Source organism: Budorcas taxicolor, chromosome 7 (assembly GCF_023091745.1).
Source record: "Budorcas taxicolor isolate Tak-1 chromosome 7, Takin1.1, whole genome shotgun sequence".
Classification (NCBI taxonomy): Eukaryota; Metazoa; Chordata; class Mammalia; order Artiodactyla; family Bovidae; genus Budorcas; species Budorcas taxicolor.
Genome location: NC_068916.1, coordinates 16,748,451 through 16,770,624, shown reverse-complemented (window position 1 = coordinate 16,770,624; position 22,174 = coordinate 16,748,451). Strand labels below are relative to the sequence as shown.

The window sequence follows — 22,174 nt, the reverse complement described above, 5'->3', positions numbered from 1 at the left end:
CTCCTCCTCCTTGTCTCTGCCCAGCTCTTCTGAGGAATGGCCAGTCCTCTCAGCAGTGCTCTGGCTCCCACCCTGGCTTGTAAGATCTTGATTCCCTACACTGAAAAATAATTTCAAAGTCAAAAGTCATATTTATTATGGAAATATATTGGGTTGGCCAAAGAGTTCGTTCGGGTTTCTCTATAGCATCTTATGGAAAAACCCGAACTTTTTGGCCAACCCAGGATTTAAGTTTACATTAGAGTAATTCTGTTGAACCCCATGTACCCATTGTCCTGTTTCATCGACTCACAGCATTTGCCAGTAACTCTAAGATACCTGTCCCCAAGGTGAGTCCCGCTGACCCCAGGGCTTTGTTTTGTTTTTATTTGATTGTTTATTTGGCTGCACTGGGTCTTAGTTGCAGCATGTGAGATCTCAGTTCCCTGACCAGGGGTTGAATCCGGGCCCCTTGCACTGGGAGCTCGGAGTCTCAGCCACTGGATCAGCAGGGAAGTCCCAGAGAGAGGACTTTGAGCTCAAAGTCCTTTAATGACCCTCTCAATTCTGAGAGTGTGCAATTTATTACATGTCTTCAAAATAGGGGCTTTAGATAATACACAAAATTGAACCGTGTTGGAATGTTCTAGAAATTCCTCTCTCTCTCCAGTTCCAGAAGACCATCCTTAATAAGAATCCTTGTTCAGAGAGGTTTTTAAATTCTTCTGCGCTGCTGCTGAGTCTTGTCTTTCTCCTGTTGTGTTCTGGCAGAAGGAAATTTTCAGTCCCGCAATATTCCTGACTCCTCTATCTCTTGGCTTGTTGTGTTTTTCAAAGGCATTAGAGCTATGTTGGAGAAGGCAATGGCACCCAACTCCGGTACTCTTGCCTGGAGAATCCCATGGACAGTGGAGCCTGGTGGGGTGCTGTCCATGGGGTCGCTAAGAGTCGGATACGACTGAGCGACTTTACTTTCACTTTTCACTGTCATGCATTGGAGAAGGAAATGGCAACCCACTCCAGTGTTCTTGCCTGGAGAATCCCAGGGACGGGGGAGCCTGGTGGGCTGCCGTCTATGGGGTCGCACAGAGTCAGACGCGACTGAAGCGACTTTGCAGCAGCGGTAGAGCTATGTTAATAGGAACACCTGGATTTGGCGACATGAGTCTGGAGAGAACTGGTTTTAAGAACCAGTGAAATCAGCACAGGCATGATTTGAAAATTATTTCAGTTCAGAAATAAAGATCTTCTGCTCTCTGGGCAAGTTTGAATGTAATGCGTTGGGAGTCGTAGAGTAGATGAGCCTGGGTTGACATTTCAGCTCTGCATCTCACATCTTGTAGTTCTTTATTTAAAAAAAACAAAAACATATATATATATATATATACACACACACACACACACATATTTATTTATTCATTATTTGGTTGCTCCAGGTCTCAGTTGCAGCATGTGGGATCTAGTTCCCTGATCAGGGATCGAACCTGGGCTCACTGCATTAGGAGCACAGAGTCTTAGCCCCTGGACCAGGGAAGTCCCTGCTGCTGCTAATGTTCAGTCGCTCAGTCGTGTCGGCTCTGCGACCCCATGGACTGTATCCGCCAGGCTCCTCTGACCATGGGATTCTTCAGGCAAGAATATTCGAGTGGGTTGCCATTTCCTTCTTCAGGGGATCTTACCGACCCAGGGACTGAATCTGAGTCTCCTGCATTGGCAGGCAGATTCTTTACTGCTGAGCCACCTGGGAAACCGCAGTCCATACTAGTAGTTCTTTAAATTGAATGAACTTAATTTTATGGAAAACTTACCTCATTCACTTTTCTCCTCTTGCCACCAGTGTGTGATAATTTCTTCAAGGCTGGTTCTGGGGCCAGAGCCTCACATCTCACTTCTTCTTGTCCTTTAGTACATTCCTCTGGTGAAGCCCTGGACATGGTTACCTTTCTCAGTCTGCTTTCTCCCATCCTGGCTCAGGTACCCACCCCAGCGAGACTCTTGCATCGTGGTGGACAGGCACCTTGTCCAATCAAACCTCAGCCAAGCTTGCAACATGGACATCCACGTGCCCCACATTAGCCATTTCAGCACATATTCTCCCCTCAGGCCCCGATTCCTCTCGCATAACAGCCATTTCACCTCTGTCCTAGATCCCTTCCTATCTCAGCATCCAAAGAACCTCAAGCTATGCAAGTATCTACTTCTCTGAGTCTTTCCAGGATCTGCCACCAGCATTCAAACACGCTCCAGTCTCGGGTGCTAAGAGCCCTTGCTCGATGGCCGGACCCCCTCTAGCTCAGGGTTTCTCCACTTAATGTTTGAAACTGGGTAACTCTTGAGGGAGGGCCATCCTGCAGGTTGCTTCCCTAGCCTCTGCCCTGTAGGTGCTGGGGGCACCTTCTAAGTTGTGAAAACCAAAAGAGGTCCCCAGAAGTGCAGAAAGCCCCCAGGTGAGAAGCTCCTCTGGCTGACGTCCACCCTCTGCTGTTCACAGAGCCGTCTCCTCTGTCTCTTCTTACGGAAAGAAGCTTCCTCTTGCCTCAGATTCGTGAGCCTGGCTTTCTCCTACCTTGGAGGCTCCGCCCCCCTCGCTCTGTCTCTCATGCAGCTCTTCTCAGCCGTTGACCTAGGCAGTCCTTGACTTATTCCTTAGCCTCCTCTTCTTCCTAGGCCAACGCTAGAGTGAGTGGATGCACCCCTAAGCCTAGCCTGACATTCAGCTGTGCCACCTCTCTTGCAACCAGAATTCTCCCAAGCTCCAGGGCCTTCAGCCTCTCAGTGTTTGCCAGACTGACCTTGAGTCTCCCATAAGCCAACCGCTTGTTTCCCAGGTTGCCATCTTAGATGGCACCACTGTCCACTCAGTGGCTCCAGTCAGAAATCTAAGCGTGACCTTTGACCTGTGTCCCTGAATGTTTCCATCCCTTTTCCGCCCTCCCTCCTGCCATCACCTTAGAGCAGACCACATCGTCTTCTGCCTGACCTGCTGCTTTAGGCTCTCAGCTGATCTTCCATGCTCCCTCCAGACCATGCTGCTGACTGTGACAGTGGGATCTCTAGCACCCCTAATGTGTCCTGTCACTCACCTGGGCCCCATTTGCTCTGGGATGTCTTTCCTGGCCTGATCTAGTCGACGATAGAGGCTCCTCTGGGTCCCCATGGCAATCAGCCAGTATATGGGTTTCCACAAGGCACTGAAGTTGAAACTTGCTCATCCAGTAGGTCCTTATGGTTCTCAGAGGCATGGACCCTCTGGTATCCCCAGATGTGACATAATCAGTTTTTGTGGAGTGAATGAATGAGTGGGCCTGGTCGGCATGGACAGTCATTCATTCAGCAAGCCTCTTATGAGCGCCAACCGGGGGCCAGGCACTGGTGGTGGGAGGTGGTGGGACAAGATGGTGGCCGGATGTGGGGATGTTCAGTGTGCTGGCCTTGAGATACAGAGTGTTTCTGACCATCCGGCCCCCACCTGTTTTGTTGTTGCCTGTTCCATCCACGGTCACTACCTGGCCTTACTATGCAGCCTGCCCTGCTCTCTGTCCTGGTATCTAAGCCCATCTGCAGGTGTCATGTGGCCCGCGGGGCACCATGACCAGTCTGCACCCCCCTGGACCGTGTCATACTGGTTACTGGTCACTGGTCCACAGCCTTCAGCCTCCCCACTCAGCTTCTGTCTCATTGGCTTGCACTTCTGGTCAGGATAAAGCCCACACCCCAGCTTGTTTCCAAATCTCCTTGAGACCCTTCACTCCTAGCCACTGCACCCCACACTCACCCTCCTCTTGAGTTAGATGCACTGCTTGTCATCTCCCAGACACACCCTCCTGTCACACTCTTGTGACTTCACCAGTACTGCTCCTTCCTCAAAGATACACTTCCACACCCGTCCAGCTGACCACTTTTTTTTCTCAATAGAAATCACCTCTGTCCTTATAGAAAAAAAGTTTAACTGGAGACAAACAGAAAGAAAAGTTTAAATTACGCATAATCCCGCCACTGTTAGCTTTTTGGCTCATGTCCGTCCATAGTTTTTTCTTTACATATTTATGGTTGTGAGCAGTCATGTGCTTTTACAAAAATGTGTTTGCACCTCTCAAGCTGTCTCTTCCTTCTCTGTCTGTGAACACCTCTCCCTATCATTGAACTTACGCAGTCTCATGGTCACAGTGGTTACAGGCTATTCTGAGTTTATGACAGGTTGTAACTGCTTTTCTATAGCTACAAGCCCCACTGAGGTTAATACCCTGGCACAAATCTTGGCTCACCAGTTATTTCTGTAGGCAGTCTTCCTAGAAGTGAACCCTCAGAGGGGAGAGTGGCTGCTGTCTAGAAGCTGTTGACCCATATTGCCAGCTGGCCCTCCAGGGGCTTTCCGGTTCACATGCCCTCTGCTTGGCCCTGGCCTCCTTGAGGCCAGGCAGGGTTTCTCACATCTCTTAAGTGAAAAATGACATCTGAGTGTGGTGACAGTCTGCATTTCTTGTGAAGTTCATCCGTTCCGGCTGTTTATACTCTTATTTTATGTAAGAACTCTTTTTGTCCTTTGCCTGTCTTCTTTCCTTTGGGGACATTTGCTGTTTCTTATTTATCACCTAATTAATTAACTCATCACCCCCAAGACAGAGTCTCTCCCTCAGTGATGTTGTCCCTTGAGCCCCTGTGGGCCTTTAGAGAAAGGACTCGACTGCACGCCAGCCTCATGCTGCAAAGAAGTGCCCTGTCCACAGGGTGCTCGCCTTCCTCAACTGGGCACCCCAGGTCAGCATGATGACGTCTGGTTGCTCTGGTCTGCGGAAGCAAGGTGAGATGCCATGGAATCGTCTCGTAGTCTTAACCCTTGTCTAAAAAGAGAGGAGACATTTGGAAACGTGAGGCTCCTGGCCCAGGGGTCGCCCAGCCTGGCATGTGAGCGCTCTGCATGGAGGCTGCCTTGCTTTCTCCAGGGCAATGGCTCTTGGCCAGCCCCTGAGCATTAGCGGTGCCTGGGGACCAGGAGAAACACATCCGAGGCCCCACCCAGATCCACCGAGTCAGCCAGCTGGGGAGTTTGAGCCTTTCCGGAGGGGGCAGTGCTGGTACCAGGCAGAGTTAGAACCCCAGGTGAGGGGCGCTGGCCTCCCACGCGCCTCCACCAGGCCCAGGGTTTCTTGGCCCTCCTCCCCTGCCGTCCCCTTCCTGCTAGACTCTACCCTGGCTCTGGCAGGCTTCAGCCGCCTGAAGCCCAGCACCTGTGCAGGATCCATGCCCTGACCGCACTCACCCCAGAGTGCCCCGCTCTCCCACCAGACCTCAGCCCTCTTGTTCAGGGTTGGTCTCCCATCGCCCCTCAAGGGGGTGGGGGGCAGCCGCTGACCTGCCTTCACGGCACTGATTCCAGTGGCCTCATGGCCTCTAGGTCACTGGAAAGTCATCTGTAAGAAGCTTGGAAGTGGGGATCCCCACCCTGCCCACATCCTGGATTCTGGACTGATGAGCACCCTAGGGAGCTGCATCGTTTCCCCAGGTGGCTGGCGGACCCTGTTAGAGAAACGGTAACTTGGGAAGTGAGGGCCTTCCCCCAGTCGCCTGCTCTGAGCACAGCCCCTGCAGTCTGGCTCTTTTGCATAACTGGCCCGCTCCCTTCACGCACTGCCAGCACGAGTTCTCAACCTGGGCTCGGCAACAGAGTCCTTGAGGGGCTTTACAAACCGCCGAAGCTGTCCCCGCTCCTGCCTCCCCATCCCCCTGTCATGTCCTTGGTCCGGGATGTGGCCTGGGCCGTGATGGTTTGTAGCGGCCATCCTGCTGATTCTAAGAAGTGGCTGGAGTTGAGAGCAGTCGGGTTATGGTGAAGGAAAGGGTGGATGGAGGTGGGTGTTCACCACCGTTGACACTTTAGTCTCCAGCCTTACCCAGTGGGCAGAACCACAGGCTCCCCTTCATTCCTCACCCACCAGAGGTGCCCACCACAGAGAGGGGAGCAGACTAGGGGACAGAGCCGGTTCCAGCCCGGGAGTGCTGGCGCTTTAGGGGCCTTGGCTGCCAGGGCTCCCTCCCCATCAGCCCACTGGCAAGTCCGCTTGGGGGCTCTCCCTCCTGCCCGCCCCTGCCCTGCTGGGGTCCTCATCTCACACCTGGTCTGACTCGTGGGTTCCTCTGGTCTCTACACTGGCCTCAGCCCTGCTGCTGCCGTGCTCCACCCAGCAGCTGCCTCCAGGCCAGGCCCCTAGCTCATTGTGTTCAGCGGCTGGCCGCCTTTTGTTTCCTGGAGCACTCCAGAGTCGTCTGTGCCACAGAAGCTTGGTGCTTGCTCTTCTGCCAGAATACTTGCCTCCAGCCACCCCAAGGCCTTGCTTCTCATACCCCCTCCTCAAGGGACACACACTCTTGACCACCTGTCTCCCCTGGACCTGTCCTGTCCATCCTCTCACTCCTCCATGGAGGTTCCCCTGGTAGCACCTGAGTGTAGCTCTGTCTGTTAGTTTCTTGCTCCTTTGTTGTCTGACTTGCTCAGTGGGATGTGAATTTCATTATGGCAGGAGCTGTCCTTGGTGATGATCATTAAACCCCTGGCCGGCCTGTCACGTAGCCCAACACATAGTGGGTGTTCAGTTAGTACACATGGGCTTGTTGAGGAAGAGTGGAGGGGAGCAGGGTGGAGAAGGAGCCAGTGGCCATTGTCAAAGTGTGTGACTTCCTAGGTGACATTGTTGGCTGTGGCCACACAATGGTCAGAGAGGTCACCCAGGAAGCTCGGGTAATAGAGACCAGGGCAAAGGTAGAGCCTTATGGACCATCTCGATGGAGTGGGCAGAGGATGAGGAGCCTGGGGAGGGTCAGTTGGCGTCGCAGTCACGTTCTGGAGGAGGTGGCACCTCAGGGAGGTTGGCAGTGCCCAGTGCCACTGAGGGCTTCTGGAGCTGCTAAAACTCTCTGTGGGCACACCCTCAGGGCCAGTTGGTGTTGGTGCGGCCAGCCAAGGTGGGAGGGCAGGGAGGTATCGGCAACTGAGGGTGGAGGGGCCCCTGTCCAGACGCCAGGAGGAACCAGCTGCAGCAGAAGGCACGGGAACATGGTCTAGCACCAGAAGTGCCAGGAGCCAAGGGCACAGGTGGCCCAGCCTTGGCATTGGCCTTGTGGGAAGGGCAGGAGCATGAGACGACAGAGAAAAGGGAAGAAGATGGCCCGGACAGGGCAGGAGAAAGTAGCCCTTGCAGAATCACCAGTAGTTTGTGTAGCATCTCTGCCCTGAAGTGGGGAGGGTGTGACTCCACAGGGCACTCACAATGTGCAGGCTGCACACAAAGAGACTGGTGAGACTGGGGTCAGGGCCAGCATCAACCAGGATGAACCCTGTGGACAGCGTGCACGCCGGAACGACGGCATGAGAAGGGCTCTTCACTCTGTGGCCTTCCTCCTAAAAGCCCAGTATAACCCCAGTCTGACTACAGGAAAACTTCCGACAAACCCAAGCTGATGGAGAGTCTACAAAATTTCTGGACCAGTCCTCACAGCTGTCAAGGTCATCAAAAACAAGGAAGGTGTGAGAGACTGTCCCTGCCAAGAACAGCATAAGGAGAATTGGCAGCTGATTGTCACAGGGGACCCTGGATGGTGTCCTGGGACAGAAAAGGACATTAGGGGAAATTCAGGCGGTCTGGCTCAGACGTGGACATCGGTGCCAGTTTACTGAAGTGCCAAATAGGCCATCCTAGGGTGAGATGTCACTCACAGGAAACGCGGGTGTGGGGCGTGTGGGAACGCTGCCTCATCTTTGTAGTTTTTCTTTAAGTCTAAAAAATAAAGTGTTGTTTGTTTGTTTGTTTCAAGGTGACAGCAGTGGGTAATGCTCTCCCAGGTCTCATTAATAGCAAGATGAGCCTGGGTTCAGCTGGTGAAGTGGGCAGAGTCAGCTCATCTGCTGTGCAGATCTCTGCCTGCGGGTGGCTCACACCTTCTGTTTTAATCATCCAGTGGGCGTGTGTGTGTGTACAGGACTTGGGGTGAGCAGTCGTGTCTCTGCTCACCCACTGTCTGCTGAGAGCAGTGGCCGGTGCACAGGGTGTGCCCACTGACATGGCGTGGGGAGGGGTAGGATGCGGGCTTGGTGGCTGTTCTATTCTCCGGGCCTCCTCCTGCTCCTCTGTAGGGAAGGCGTCAGGTTCCTCCCACTCTGACTGTCACCCATTGCTTCTCTCTGGGTCTCCTAGAGGCCCACAGCCCCTCCTCTGCCTTGCCGGGTCCCTCCTCTGCATCCAGTTGGTGGTCACCCCACCAGTTCCCAGTGGTTACCTGGGAGGGAGTGGGATACCCTGCCTGTAACCCTGGATTTCTTTGGGAAGAACTGAGGTTTGCGCCAGCCTTATGATGCCCCTGGACATCGGCTGATGATGCTGTCACTGTAGGAGGTGCTGCCAAAGTGGGCTCTGGTGGCCAGGCTGCCCTCAGCACTGGTTGCCTCTGTACTTCCTCCTCCCGCAGCTGGACTTTCAGTTCAGGAAAGTGAAGGGAACCGACACTGGGGGGCGCCAGAGCCCAGCAGACCTTCCCACTCCAGCACAGCAGGGGCGGAAAACAGCCTGGACACTGACATCTGGTCATCGGTGGGTTCTCCCCACCCGCCTGTCCTGTCTGCTGCCATGACTGTCCTCCCCATACCCCCCATCCCAGGTCCCCCCAACTGGGGGCTGCACAGAGCAGCCAGCACCAATGGAACAGATCCTCGGCCCTGCTTTGGTGATGGGCTCCCCAGGATGCCCAGTTACAAAAGTCACATTTTATAGGTTTGTTCTTTGCAGAAAATGTGCAGGTTTGCCAAGGTGGTGTCACTAATAAACCATCAGTACAGACTATAACCGTTGACCTCTAACCCCTCCTTCCCAGAAGCCATGGCTTTCAGCTCTGGTGTTTTCTCAGTCGTCTTCTCTCTGGTCTTGTCCTTTTGAGCCCAGCCAGATGCCGCCCTGTCCATCCTCCCCGTCTCTCTCCCCTCCTTTCTCCCCTACCCCTCGCTGGCTGGCTGGCTCCCAGTGGCTCACTGACGTGCACATGCTCTCCACACAGGACACAGCTTGGGCTACGGCTTTGTGAACTACGTGACTGCCAAGGACGCAGAGAGAGCGATAAACACACTGAATGGCCTGCGGCTCCAGTCAAAAACCATTAAGGTAAAGAGCTGCGATCACCATCTCATTGGTTCCCGGCTGCACAGAGATCTGTGCTGAGCCCTGGCCTTGGTGAAAGAGCCAACCTTTTACCTCCCCATCATTGCCTTGGCACCGTTAGCACAGTTGCCCCTCAGAGCCCAGGCGCTTCCAGGGCATCTCCTGTTGGCTTGTGTGAGACCTGTGTCGGGTGGTGACTGTCCCAGCCCTTGTTCCTCTGGCTCCTTGGCCCCACCTGCAAAGGGAGGATCCCCGCAAAGGACTTGCATGGGGACCGCCCCCCGCCCCGACCCCGGTGTCCCTGGCGTGTTGGCTCACAGCAGCCCCCTGATGTGAAGACCTCCCTGCCGGCCTCCTCTACTGGCCCAGCACTGCTGTCCTCCTGCCGAGCGGGCATTGGGCCAGCGCCACGTTCCCACTTGGACCTGGTCATTGTTGCAGCGGCGGCAGCACTGTGCATGCGCCCCGTGCTCAGGCTCCCCTTCCTGCCCTGTTCCAGCAGTTAAGGTCCTCCTGCCCATTCACTCAGCAGTCACTGGGCAAGCATGTAGGAGTTGCCCACTGTGTGCTACTCAGTGAACGAAACCATTTCCACGCCTTGTAGGGCAGGCTGAGCATCTGCCTGTGCACAGGTGCACACAGATGGTAAATACGACACCAGGTGTGGCCAGGCAGGTGTCGCGAGCTGTGTCCTGGGGCCGCTGTGTCCTGTGGGGGCTTCTTGATGGCTTGAGGTGACTTGAGGGAAGTGAGAGGGCCAGGCAGCATGATGGGGTAGTCTGGGCAGACTGTCAGTAGCGTCATTCCCTAACCAGGGGCTGAGGTGGGTTCCTGGGACAAGTTGGCGAGTCCTCCAGGCCTCACAAGACAGACCCCCCCCTCCCACCTTCGTGCTCCTCTCAACCTGACATCACTGACCACACCCTCCTTTTCTCAGTCTCACCCCTCCCCATCCCTAGGTGTCTGTCTTCAGGCTCTGTCCACCCCTGGACCAGCTTTGGGTTTTCCTGATCTTCGCTCCATGCCCAGCCCTGCTGTAGAACATGCCCCCTCTGCCCACTCCACGAGGGACCCCGGCCGGGCTTCCTGCAATAGCCCCTCCTGTGCTGTGCCCACCGGCCCTCACCCACAGACCTGGCGAGGCCCTCATGCCTGAGACAGGCACCCACCAGAGTCTCCAGAGCATCTCCCTCAACCCAAAGCCCCTGGGACAAGGTTGCCCTGTTGAACCTCTGTACCTTCCAGATCCTCAGGTAGCTCGAGGGGCCAGAAGTCTGAGTGCCCTCTGAGGGCTGTGAGCTGTGTGAGAGGGTCTGCTCCACGCCCTTCCCAGTGCCTGGCGGTCACTGGATCTTGGGTGGTTCTCGGCTTATAGAAGCGTCACCCCAGTCTCTGCCTTCGTCTTCACACGGGGTTCCCCCTGTGTGCATATCTGTGTCCAGATGTCTCCTTTTTATAAGGACCCCCCCATCATTGATCTGGGGCCATCTTACTCCACTCTGAACTCATCATCATGAATTGCATCTATCATGATCCTGTTTCTAATGAGGTCACACTCTGAGGTCCTGGGGTCAGGATTCCCGACAGGGGAATTTGTGGGAGGATGTAATTCAGAAGTCTTGTGTTCTTGAAAACCTCTCACAGGAGGGTTTCCCAAGAATAGGGCAGTGGACCTGCCAGAGGCAAGAGAGCAGGTGGTGCGGGAGCTTATGAGAGGGTTCTGGGCAGTGTCGCGGATCCAGTCAGGTATGCCTGCCAAGGGTAGACAGGCTCACTGCTGCTGTCTTCTTGGATTCTGATTTGACTCTGAGCTTGACAGTAGCTGGAGAGGACAGGAAGCTGCAGTAGTCATCAGAGTCCCTGGAGACACCAAGGCTGGAAGGGACCGAAGTGCACTTGGCTCTGAAAGCATTTCCTCCCCGGGCTTTATTAGGAGGCAGTCGCAACCATGGTCAGTGCCGGCCGCCACAGCACTCCCCTGGCACTGGCCTGGAAATGTTCTTTCCCACAGTGTCCTTCACCAAAAGCCGAGGGCAGGCCCCAAATGCAACCTGTTCCAGACGGATCTGCGAGGGGCCAGGCAGGACATGCTGGGGGATAACTCCCTGCTCGCCTGGCCCAATCCCAGGAAAGCACAGAAAAGCCTGAGTCCCAGCTCCTGCCTTCAGCCATCCTGCCTGAAATCTGACACCTGTCACTGAGGCATTTGGTAAAACTGGACACGAAACAGTTGGAGTGACTCCTTCTGTCAGGAGTTTGAGCGGGGTGTTCTATGGGGGGCTGTAGACCCAGAAAGTTAAGGTGCAGACATAAGAGTGTGGCCAGCATCCTTCTTGGAAGTAGAGAAGTATGGCCACGCCCACCTGCTGGCCTCTTTCTCTGAGGGCAGTGCTGCTTCTGCCCCAGGTCTTGCCCCAGAGTGTCCCCACAGTGCCTCAGGGCCTGGCTGCAGTGCAGGGACGCATCCCAGGAACGTTGTCACCGCTGTTCCACTCTCCCCTCAGGTGGAGCTGGGCTCTGACCACACCCCAGTTTCTCCTTTCACCCGCTGTCTCTCCCTCTGGAATGTGTCCTGCTTTCCAGGCAAAGGCAGTGTCTGTCATCTGCTTTTCTGGAATATTCCAGATGCACCTCAAGTGTGTGAGAGTCAGTGAGTGCGTGAACAAAGGGCTGTGTGTGGGGGTGTGGTCTTGGTGTGTAGCCCTGCACCCCTGCCCTTCCTGGCAGGCCTGAGTGTTGTGGTGGGAACACATCTATCGTCTGTCCCCTTGTGCTGCCCAGTGACACCTGAGAGGTCGTGTCTGCTGCTGTGTTATTTACGTATGGTCTCAGTTTTTTGACCCCCAGGGAGGAGTTCTGCTCAGGTCTAACTGCTCCCCCTTCCAGAGCACATGGTTCTCTGCTTCTTCTTCCTCCTCTATCCCCCAGCCTCCTGACTTGGTCCTGACTCCCTCAGGTGTGGGGTGTGACAGAGTCCTGTCCCCTCGGCCAGAGGTGGAAGGGCTTTGTCCCAGGGGCTCCTTCCCCGCAGAGGTCTGGCCTTGGCCCCATCCCTCCATGGCCCACAGGATCTACCCTGCTCTCACCCCCAAACTGGAAACACTAAAGACATTTCCTTGCCCCCAGCCTCACACATACACACCATTTTATTGAAACTACTGCAAAGTTCTGTTAGTCTTCCTTCAGTTTTGCAAAACAGAAGCCCCAGAAAGCGTGAGGTCATTTAATGTTGAGCACTCACCTGTGTGCCCCCAGCCCCGGGGCCCCACCTGGACTCCATGTCGAGCTGGCCTGCTGCCTGGTTGGCGTCACACTCCCAGAGCACCCAGCTCTCTCCCCAGCTGTCCTCTGGGCCCCTCCCAGGTAGGACAGAGTCCCCTTCCAGCCCTGCTCCTTGTCCAGAGAGGCCTGAGGCCAAGGTAGGAGGACGGGCAGCCGGGCTTGGTCCCTGCCCTGCCCCACGCCAGCCATGCACCCCCAGACTCTTGACTATGAGATAGGAATGACACCCACATCATCATGGCACGTGAGGGTCCCTGCCTGGCCCGAGGCGGGCTGCCAGCACGGGCTGCCACAGGTGCCCTCCCACAGGGTTGACTTTCCCTCACCTGAAGGTGTAACACCCTCCCTGGATGCCTTGGGCATGCACCTGCCCTAATGCTAGCAAGCGGTTTTGTTTTCAAGGTGTCATATGCACGCCCAAGCTCCGAAGTCATCAAAGATGCCAACTTGTACATCAGCGGGCTCCCGAGGAACATGACCCAGAAGGACGTAGAGGACATGTTCTCTCGGTTTGGGCGGATCATCAACTCGCGAGTCCTTGTGGATCAGACCACAGGTACGGTGCCTGGCCTGGGATGCAGTGCGCTTTCCTCCGGGCAGGGCTCGAGTCTCCTTGGGAAGACAGATGGCTGTCTTTAGTTACTCCAGCCATGAGGACAGAATCGCAGTGAGAAGACATTGGCTTTTGTTTAATGAGGCCGGGAAGGTTGGAGGGGGGCGGGGTATTACGTGACATAAAAGCCGCCCCGTCATGAAAGTTGAGGTGCAGCCAGGCTTTTACAGTAAAAACGCCAAGAGATCCTGGCACTATCCACAGGCACCCCCCCATCCCAGCCTGGACTCGAACATTGCCCTCCTTACTGCCAGCAGTAAGGTGCGTTGTGGGGCAGTCTCCACTCCAGGTCCAGAGTCCCCACCTCTCATTGTCCCAAAGCTCCAAGGGGAGTGTTTCTGAGGAGTCATTCTTGAATCTCCACCACTCGATAACCCCCACCCCGGTAGCACATTCACAGCTCAAAGACAGTGTGATGTCCTCTCTCAGGCTGTCCTGGCCACTTCACTACCACCTCTTGGGTCAGCTCAGCTCAGGACACAAGCAGCTCAGGCTCTGGGCTTTGCACATAGCAGTTAGGCCCCACCGAACTGAGCACCACATGCCCAGAAGCCGCCCCTCAAGGTGGCCACCTGCCCCACCAGCCTCGGGCCTGGATCGGACTGGCCACACACTCGGCTCTGTCAGAGAAGCAGTGAGCTTAGGACGTCTGATGTTCGGTCCCCTCAGCTCTGTTTTCTGCAGGAGTGGGAATTTGCTGAGCAACTAGAAAGTAAAATCGCTGCTCCCAGAGCTCAGTGAAACTGATAGACTTGACTGGTCGCTTCTTGTGTTCTTCCCACACTGAGCGTGCTCCCCACCTCCTTGGCTGAGGCAATCAAGCGCACACTGGCGGTTGGGCTGCAGCAGCCGTGGCTCCGAGGTGGCCTCCCCCGGGAGGCTGAAAACAGACACGGAGCAGGCGGGTGGGGTGTCCCGGCTCATGGCAGACAAGAGTGGGGATGCGTGTTTTCCCGTATCCTCCCGTAGCTGTGTACTCTGGGGCCCGCAGCCTTGCCCCCCACTCTCCCTTGTCCTGTCTCAGGTGGGCGTGGGCTGGGGTGCAGCTTGGAGAGGAGCAGACAGCTTGAGTCCGCCAGAGCCCCGAGGAGGAGCAGAGGCTCCTGGAGTATGGTCCCCAGGTGCAGGTTGCTGGCAGCTCTAGGTACCCCCCAGTCTGGCACCGACACCCGCTCTGCTACAGGGACACGGACTCCACCCACCTGGCCTCCTTTCTGCCCCTGGCTCGGGCCGGGGATGGGCATGAGGTGATAATGCCATGTGCTTGGTATAAACCCCTGTACATTCGGCCCCTCCCTTACCTTCAAGTACCAGTTGATCAAGTGACCCTGCTGGCTGGTCAGCGTCTCTATTTACCCTCCTGCACAGGAGTGTCTGAGTGGGCTGTCAGGGGACCTGGAGTGGGCAGTGGTGGTGGCCCGCATCCCGCCTCCGTGGCCCTGCTTTCCCCAGTCCTGTGTAGACTGCTGCCCTCTGCTCATCTCAGTCCAGCCCTGCACTGCTGAGCAGGGCCTGGCTCCCAGCCTGGAGTCCACCCACCTTGAGAGCACCTCCCGCACTCCTGGGCCATGGAGCTTTTGTCCCCACTATCCTGAGGGCGGTCACTCCTGCAGGCGGTTCACTCACCCATTTGCTGGAGATTTTGCCCTCTTTCCCTTTGCAAGGCTGCTGTCTCCTAGAGCTTGGGAGACCCTCAGGCCTCCCCACCAGTTTCTGCCACTTCAGTGTGGGCCCATACCCCACACCCCTGCCTGTCTTTAGGAGCTTTGCAAGAAGAGGGTGCAGGAGCTGTGAGGGCCCCCCAGGGCCTCCTCTCCACAGCCCTCCCCTAGGCCAGGATGTGCCACTGGAGAGTAGGAAGCAAGCCCATGGGACTGTGGGCCCCCCTGCCTGCTTTGGAGGATGCCACTGCTCAGCGCTCCTCTGCTGGGGCCCTGTGGAGCCACAGCCAGGCCGAGAGTGGCACAGAGAGCAAGGCTGCATGCCAGGTTCGCTTTCGCGTGACGCGTGTTTCAAAGAAGCGAAAACACACTCAAAACCCTTAACCCAGGATGCTTTAAAAAATGGCCTGAGTAATTAAAAAGAAAAAACAGGTGGTCTGGTTAATTTAAAAAATAAAAAGAAAAAAGAAGAAAACCCATAATTTCCTGAGCTGACAGAAGTTTTTTTTTTTGCTTTGCTTCTTCATACGTTGTAATTATGACCTTTATAGTTGGCTCATCTAGAGGTGGTGCCATTTATTGGTCTCTGCTCTTAATCCTAAAAACACTAGAGGAAAAAATCATCTTTAAAATGTATATATTCATCCAAGCATTGAGTTTATATTTTCTCACTTTAAGTAACTTTCTTTCTTTTACTTGGGTTTTCTTGCTTTCACTTGGGCAGTTTTCATCTGATAGTCATTTTACAAAACCATACACGGAAGCCACACTTGCACACACACACTCTCTCTGCTTGATCACAAGGTCTTCCTAAATAGAGTGAGACTGTCCCCTGCAGGCAGCTTTCTGTGGGAGCTAGCCAGCCGCGGCTTCCAGTGAGATTTGCCTGCAGTTAGATCTCGTTCGGGTTCCCATCTGTCTAAGCCGTCGTTCGTGTCGTTTAAGAGTAAATAAAGAGTGTATGCCAAGTACTTGTTTTCAGGTGTTCCTTCTGAACTGAAATTTTAAAATGGGCTCAGGCTCTAGACTGCGCCTGGCACATGTGAATCTCCGGATCTGGTCTCCCTGACTCAGTGAGCATCTCTGGCTGTGTCCATTTAAAGTTCATACTTACATAGTCATGGAGACATGGTGGGGGCAGCCTTGAGGCTGCCAGGGGCCACTGTGTGGCCTCCCAGGGTGCTGTGCTGGGGGTGCCCCCCAGGAGGGAGCATTTCCCGGTTGGAAAGTTGGGGTGCGTGTTTTAGGAGTTGGCATTCACGGTATGTTACAGTTGTGGCAGAAGAACCCCTGCCCGAAGGCCCCTGACTTCCGTCTGCTTGTTTACATGGGGCCCACGGTGTCCCTTCCCAGTCAGAACAGAGCGTGGGATTCTATTAATAGGCCCCAAGGGGGCACCACTTCTGGCAGTAGAACTTGTCATTGCTGCCCCCACCTGGTATGCCTGAGTCCCCCACACCCCTCCTCGGCCCCTACCCTGGGCCCATCCTGGGGACTATCGATGGGATCCTGTGGGACATGGGAGCCGACTTGGGGGTGTTCATTACACTCACTTAGCCGGTGGCCCAGGGCCCTGGGCTCTTCTGCTCTGATAACTGTCATTCACCACCTGGTAAAGGCCTCAGGACAGCCTGTGACTGGCCGTGGAGAGCGAGAACATCCAGGGTAGCCTCCTCTCCAAGGTGCTCCCCCAGATGCCCTCAGCTGTCACCTCCACGCTGCGACCTCCACCCTTGACCCCAGCAGAAAGAGCTGGTTCTCTTCATGGCTTCACATTCCTTCACCCCAGCCCTACCTCATTCCTCCATTTCTTCAAGGGACCAGCCCCTGTCATTCCTCCCAGGCCCAGAATGTGGGCAGAAGGAGGGTAGAAGGTGACTGAGCCCACTCCCACCTGGTTTGTTCAGGTCTCACCCTCAGGCCAGGCTGACCTGGCCCTGCCTTCAGCAGTTGGGCCTGGGATTCAGGCAGCCATGTTCTTGTTCCTTCAAGGGCCGGGGCAGCAGCAGAATCAGGGGGCTTGCCTTCAGGAGGCTCCGTCCAGGGACCCAAGGCAGGGAGTCTATGGGTGAGTGTCAGCACTGCCGAGGGCCCTCAGAATCAAGTGAGGCCAGACTCTTCCCAGAAAACTTAGAATATCCAAGAGGTGAGTGAGGTGTTGGTGGCAGGAAAGAGCCACCAGGGTGCAGCTGGGTTACTCAGACTCCACACCCTTCGGGGACTCAGGAGGCTGAGTCAGGCACTGAGCAAACAGGGATTGGATCAGGCCAGCTGGGAAGGTGACCTGGGAAGGCCTGGCGTGGGTATGAGGCCGGATGGCCGGCAAGCCATGGGAGGGAGCACCCTGGGGCAAGGGAGAATTCCTTACTGTCTGCCCACCCCTCAGCATGCCGTGCACCAGCACCGTGGTGGGCACCTGGCCTCCACAGTGACAGAGGATAAAACATGGCTTCCTTTTAAAAAAGAGGTCTGGGGCATCTCTCTGGGATATTGTGCCAAAGTGTCTTATTGTGCAGAGACTATGCATTGTTGCTTCAACTCAGAAGAAAGTTTGAAACCTTAATCTTTTATTAGTCATTGTTTGTTTTAATTTGTTCATGTTTCCATATTTAGGTTTAATTTTTGTTTCTCTCATTAGCCAAGCATCCAGTTTAAACCACAGTAGGCTGACTGACTTGACTTTTGCTTTTCAGTTTTAAAACTCCTTGCATTTTTTTCCCCCTAACTCCATTTTTGTTGGTTTGTTAAAAAGGTTTGTCCAGAGGGGTTGCGTTTATCCGGTTTGACAAACGGTCGGAGGCAGAAGAGGCAATTACCAGTTTCAATGGTCATAAACCCCCAGGTTCCTCCGAGCCCATTACAGTGAAGTTCGCAGCCAATCCCAACCAGAACAAAAACGTGGCGCTGCTCTCCCAGCTGTACCACTCGCCAGCTAGACGGTTCGGAGGCCCTGTCCACCACCAGGCGCAGAGATTCAGGTGGGTCAGGAGGGTGCGCTCTTCCTGCCACGGCCACACGGGCCACATCCAGTTGCTCACAGCCTGGGCAGGCACTCCCAGCTGCGGGAACTGCTGCACACTGGGCTGATCATGTCCTGTCTCTGTGTCCCCTGCCCGCCTCAGAGGGTTATCTGTGTGGAGCCATGTGTTTCCATCTGAGTATGTCTCTAACGGGAGTAAAAAAGATGGCACAGCTCCTAGCTCCCAGCGCCTGGTGCTGCAGCCTGCAGTTCCTCAGGACAGGCAAGCGGACCACAATACGGAGGAGCATCCTATATCTGGGGAGAAAGATGTGGCCTGAGCTCACTGGAATGCTTCTCTCCTTCCAGAGTTTTAAACAGGTTTTAGACTTTTTGATGAGCAGCCCGAGGGCAAACCTTTCTTGTCTACCTCCTTGTGGGGTCATTTGGTGTCTAAATATTATTAATTCTGCTGTTGAAAAGCCCCGTCCTAGAGGCGGGCTGTTTACCCGCCTTCCTTAGCCTTTCCACATAAAACAGTTCTAGTTGCCAGGATGTAGTAGAGCAGAGACGAGTAGAGCTGGTGACCTGGACTCTGAAATCAGCTGTGTTACCACCTCATGAACAACAGAGAGGCCCACAAGCTGGCCTGCCTTCGTTGGCTTTTCAGGTTTAAAGGCAAAGCTGGGGAAGTGGACAGAAGTGAGCTTGATCCAGTTTGAAAGTCAGATAGCGCAATCAGCGTCACTGCTAATCTGGTGGAGGGTGTAGATGGCCAGGTTCAGGGAGTTACCTGTGAACTCTGGAAAACCAGAGAGCTCGGGGGAGAAGAAAAATGGAGACATGAGTGCAGGAAGGGCCAGGCAGGAGAGTGACTGTGACCTCCAGGGGTAGACAGAAGGAAAGGGCAAAGAGGGGAGGTAAGAAGAGGGAGGAAGCCCCAGAGAGGAGAGAGTTTTCAGAAGGGCCCCCAGATCTAGGATAGGATGGGTCAGTTTACCTCTGTGCCATCAGAGGTAAGAATGGGGGCAGTTCATGAGAGTTGCGATGCAGTCAGCTACCACTAGCAGGAGGCTCTCAGAAGGGAATGAGAATGAGCTGCACTGTCAGCAAGACAGTGCGGTCTCTCTTGTCATACAGCCTCGGATCGTTTTCAGTTTATGGATACATCAAGGTTTAGTGAACCACTATCATAACTTGGGTCCACATCCTACAAAAGTTAGAGGAAACAAGGTTCATTTAGAAGTCAGACCTCTTCCAGTTCTCACTGAAAAGCAACTCACACAGGCACTCGAGGGCCCTTACCCACCCCCATTTCAGTGATTCTGTGGTCTTACCACTAACAAATCATTTAACCAACTCAGACATCCAGTGCGGCTATTTAGCATCATTCCTGCAAATTAAAAATCACGGCCCACAGCATGCCCTGATTCTTCATCAGTGATCACCGTTCTGTCAGTGGGCTGCACCTCAGGGGGCTGGCCACTCTTCTTCAGAGTCTCTCAAGGGAGTGAATCTGTTCAGTGGCACTCGAAGGCACCCCACTCACCCCTGGGTCAGACCCACACCTCAGACTTGATTGTGTTTTGGAGCAGGTAGTCCTTCTCCAATTGCATTGTGGGGCTTCAGAGATGCCATGCCATGCACAGGTGTTCTTAAGTGGTCCTCCGACAGTTAACTTTTGTGTTTGTGAAACATCTCAAGGGCCACATGGCTTCAGTAGCAATTTTGTCATCTTCCTTCATCGTTACTGCCATGGCCATGATTTGTAGGCTTATTTTTATGTGACTAAAAGTGTTTCTTTAGAAAGGGGGCCCCAAGGACTTCCCTGGAAGTCCAGTGGCTAAGACTGCCTTCCAAGGCAGGGACCAGGGGTTCGATCCCTGGTCAGAGGACTAAAGTCCCACATGTTATGGGGTGCAGCCAAAAATTTTTTTTAGAAACTGGGTGGTCCCACATTTTTGATAAAGCTTGGTGGACTTGCAGTCCACAGCCCTGGCCCTTCTGGGGTGTTACGAACCAGCAGTGGATGGTTGTCCAGAGCTGTGCCCTGCTGCAGTGGCCCTTCATGGGTGTGTGCTATATGCAGACACTGCTTGGCTGTGAACCCTTGGAGAGGGAGGGTCCTGACGAGGTGGGGGGGGCACAAAATTCAGAGAAACAAGAAGATTCAGCCCTCCCCCACCCCTGGCAAACACACATACATACACAGACGTATAGGATAAGGAAGGGTTTCCCCAGGGGGAGCTGGGAGTGTAATAGCACCTAGGAGGATGTGGAGAAGTTCCCATCTTTTAAAATGTGGAAAGTACAGGTATGATTAAACAGGACCCCTCTCCCCACAGTGGGAGGGGTGGAGGGAGTGGCTGGTCAGAGGCCACTACAGGCCCCCTCGATGGGGAAAGCAGGTTGAGGCTCTGACCCACTCCGGGCAGCCAGTGTCTCTCCTCAGAGCCCATTCCCTATGGAGCAGGGAGCCCATGCCCTCCCGCTGACACTATATTGACTTCCGCTTAGTGAAAAACTCTGATGGTGCCCGAGGTGGGGGGCTGCCGGCCCAAGCGCCCCCATGGGCCATGAGTCCACGCGCGGGCCCACCCTGACCCTGACCTGAACGCTGTGCTCTCTGTTTGCTAGGTTCTCCCCCATGGGTGTAGATCACATGAGTGGGCTTTCTGGTGTCAATGTCCCGGGCAACGCTTCTTCGGGCTGGTGCATCTTCATCTACAACCTGGGCCAGGATGCCGATGAGGGGATCCTCTGGCAGATGTTCGGCCCGTTTGGCGCCGTTACCAATGTGAAAGTGATTCGCGACTTCAACACCAACAAGTGCAAAGGCTTTGGCTTTGTGACCATGACAAACTATGAAGAAGCCGCCATGGCCATAGCAAGTCTGAATGGCTACCGCCTGGGGGACAAAATCTTGCAGGTTTCCTTCAAAACCAACAAGTCCCACAAATAACTCGCTTATGCTTTTTTTTTTTTGTACGGAATAGATAATTAAGAGTGAAGAAGTTGAAACTTTTTTGTTAGTGTACAACTCATTTTGCGCCAATTTTCACAAGTGTTTGTCTTAGTCTAAATGAGAAGTGAAAAGGTTTTTATACTCTTGGGATGCAGCCGACATGTTCAAATGTTTGAAATCCCACAATGTTAGACCAATTTTAAGTTTCTTAAGTTATTTCCTTTAAAATATATATTAAACAGAAATCTAAATAGACTGCATTGACTAACCAGTCCCTCGGGATGGTGGTGAAACTGAAGCATGCTTTAACTTCCGAGACTGTCTAACACGCGTTTCATTCAATGTCTCCACAAACTGGATAGAAACCAACAAGCAAACAGAAACGATGTTTTAGTTTTAGGTCCTAAAGATGTTAGACAGATGCTGAGTGCGTGTTTTTCTCAACCGCTTCCACATTTTAAGCGATTTCTGCTTCGGTTGACAGGAAATTGCTTTCCCAAGCAGGTCCCATTGCCACCTGCTGCTCACTCAGCCGAGGGGCCCCGGCTGCAGCAGCGGGCCAGTCTGCCGTGGGCCACCGGCGGGAGGGGGACCGCACGCTGGGCCGGGCCAGGCCCTGTGGAGGACACAAGGGGTCTCCTACGCCCAGGCTCCAATGGGAACGGACCAAAGAGTTTCAGGGGAACTCCAGTATATTCCAGAGTCAGATCTCAGCTGCAGGCACGCCTCAAGATGCCTTGCTCCTCCGACACCCCGAATTCCTGTCCACACGTTGCATGCACAGTGCCCCCACAACAGCGGATACTGTCGACCCTGTCTTCGCTCCAGTTTCCGAGCGCATTGACCACAGCTCCAATGCGTCAGATAGCTCTATTTTTTAACAACACAGAAACATTTGAGCATTGTATTTCTCGCATCCCTTCTCGTGAGCGCTAGGCTTTTTTCTATTTTAGTCAGGTTTTGTTTTGAAACTTTCCTCTCCTGTGAACACTCAACAGAAAAGTACTTACTTCCTGACAGTTACCTATTAACAAAAAGCAAACAACAACAACAAAAAAAAATCCTTTGATTTGTAGTTTTAAAGATTAACCCTCAAAGTTCTCTTCATAACTGCCTTGACGTTTTGGGTTGTTCTGTTAATTTTCTTTTGCTTTTTTGTGTTTTTTGTTTGTTTTTACTTTTGCATTTAAGACCATTAAATTTGATTTTGTTTTGCTCGAATTTTGTTTTGTTTTTTATTTTACCTTTTCTTTCTTTTTGGCTAGGTAAGGTACAGACAGCCCAGCATTCAGGGAGGATTCATAAAATTTTAAGCAACAAATACACTTGCCTCAAGACAAAGCATTTACGGATCTATGATGTTAGGATTGCGCTCTCACAGGTGGTGTTTTTTTCCAAATGGGGAGTGGGCAGGGAGAGTCCGAGAGAGGGCCTGAGAGGTAAACAGGCAGGGCCCCAGTCTCCGGGCAACTCCTCAGGAGCGTGATGTGATTTTTTTTATAAATAACCAGTGTATGAGAGAATCAAAACCACCATAATTTAGTACCAGCGGTTTTTAACCTTGACACGAGA

At 53.8% G+C, this 22,174-nt stretch overlaps 1 protein-coding gene across 1 annotated transcript in view; it reads left to right on the top strand.

The window, feature by feature from the left end:
- Positions 1-21,823, top strand: part of ELAVL1 (ELAV like RNA binding protein 1) — a 36,153-nt gene extending 14,330 nt beyond the window's left edge. The window contains exons 3-6 of the mRNA XM_052643011.1: positions 9,022-9,125; positions 12,807-12,960; positions 17,431-17,656; positions 20,275-21,823. Coding sequence (XP_052498971.1) covers positions 9,022-9,125; positions 12,807-12,960; positions 17,431-17,656; positions 20,275-20,599 — 809 coding nt within the window. The 3' untranslated portion in view covers positions 20,600-21,823. The remainder of the gene's footprint in view (positions 1-9,021; positions 9,126-12,806; positions 12,961-17,430; positions 17,657-20,274) is intronic.
- Positions 21,824-22,174: the final 351 nt, after the last annotated feature.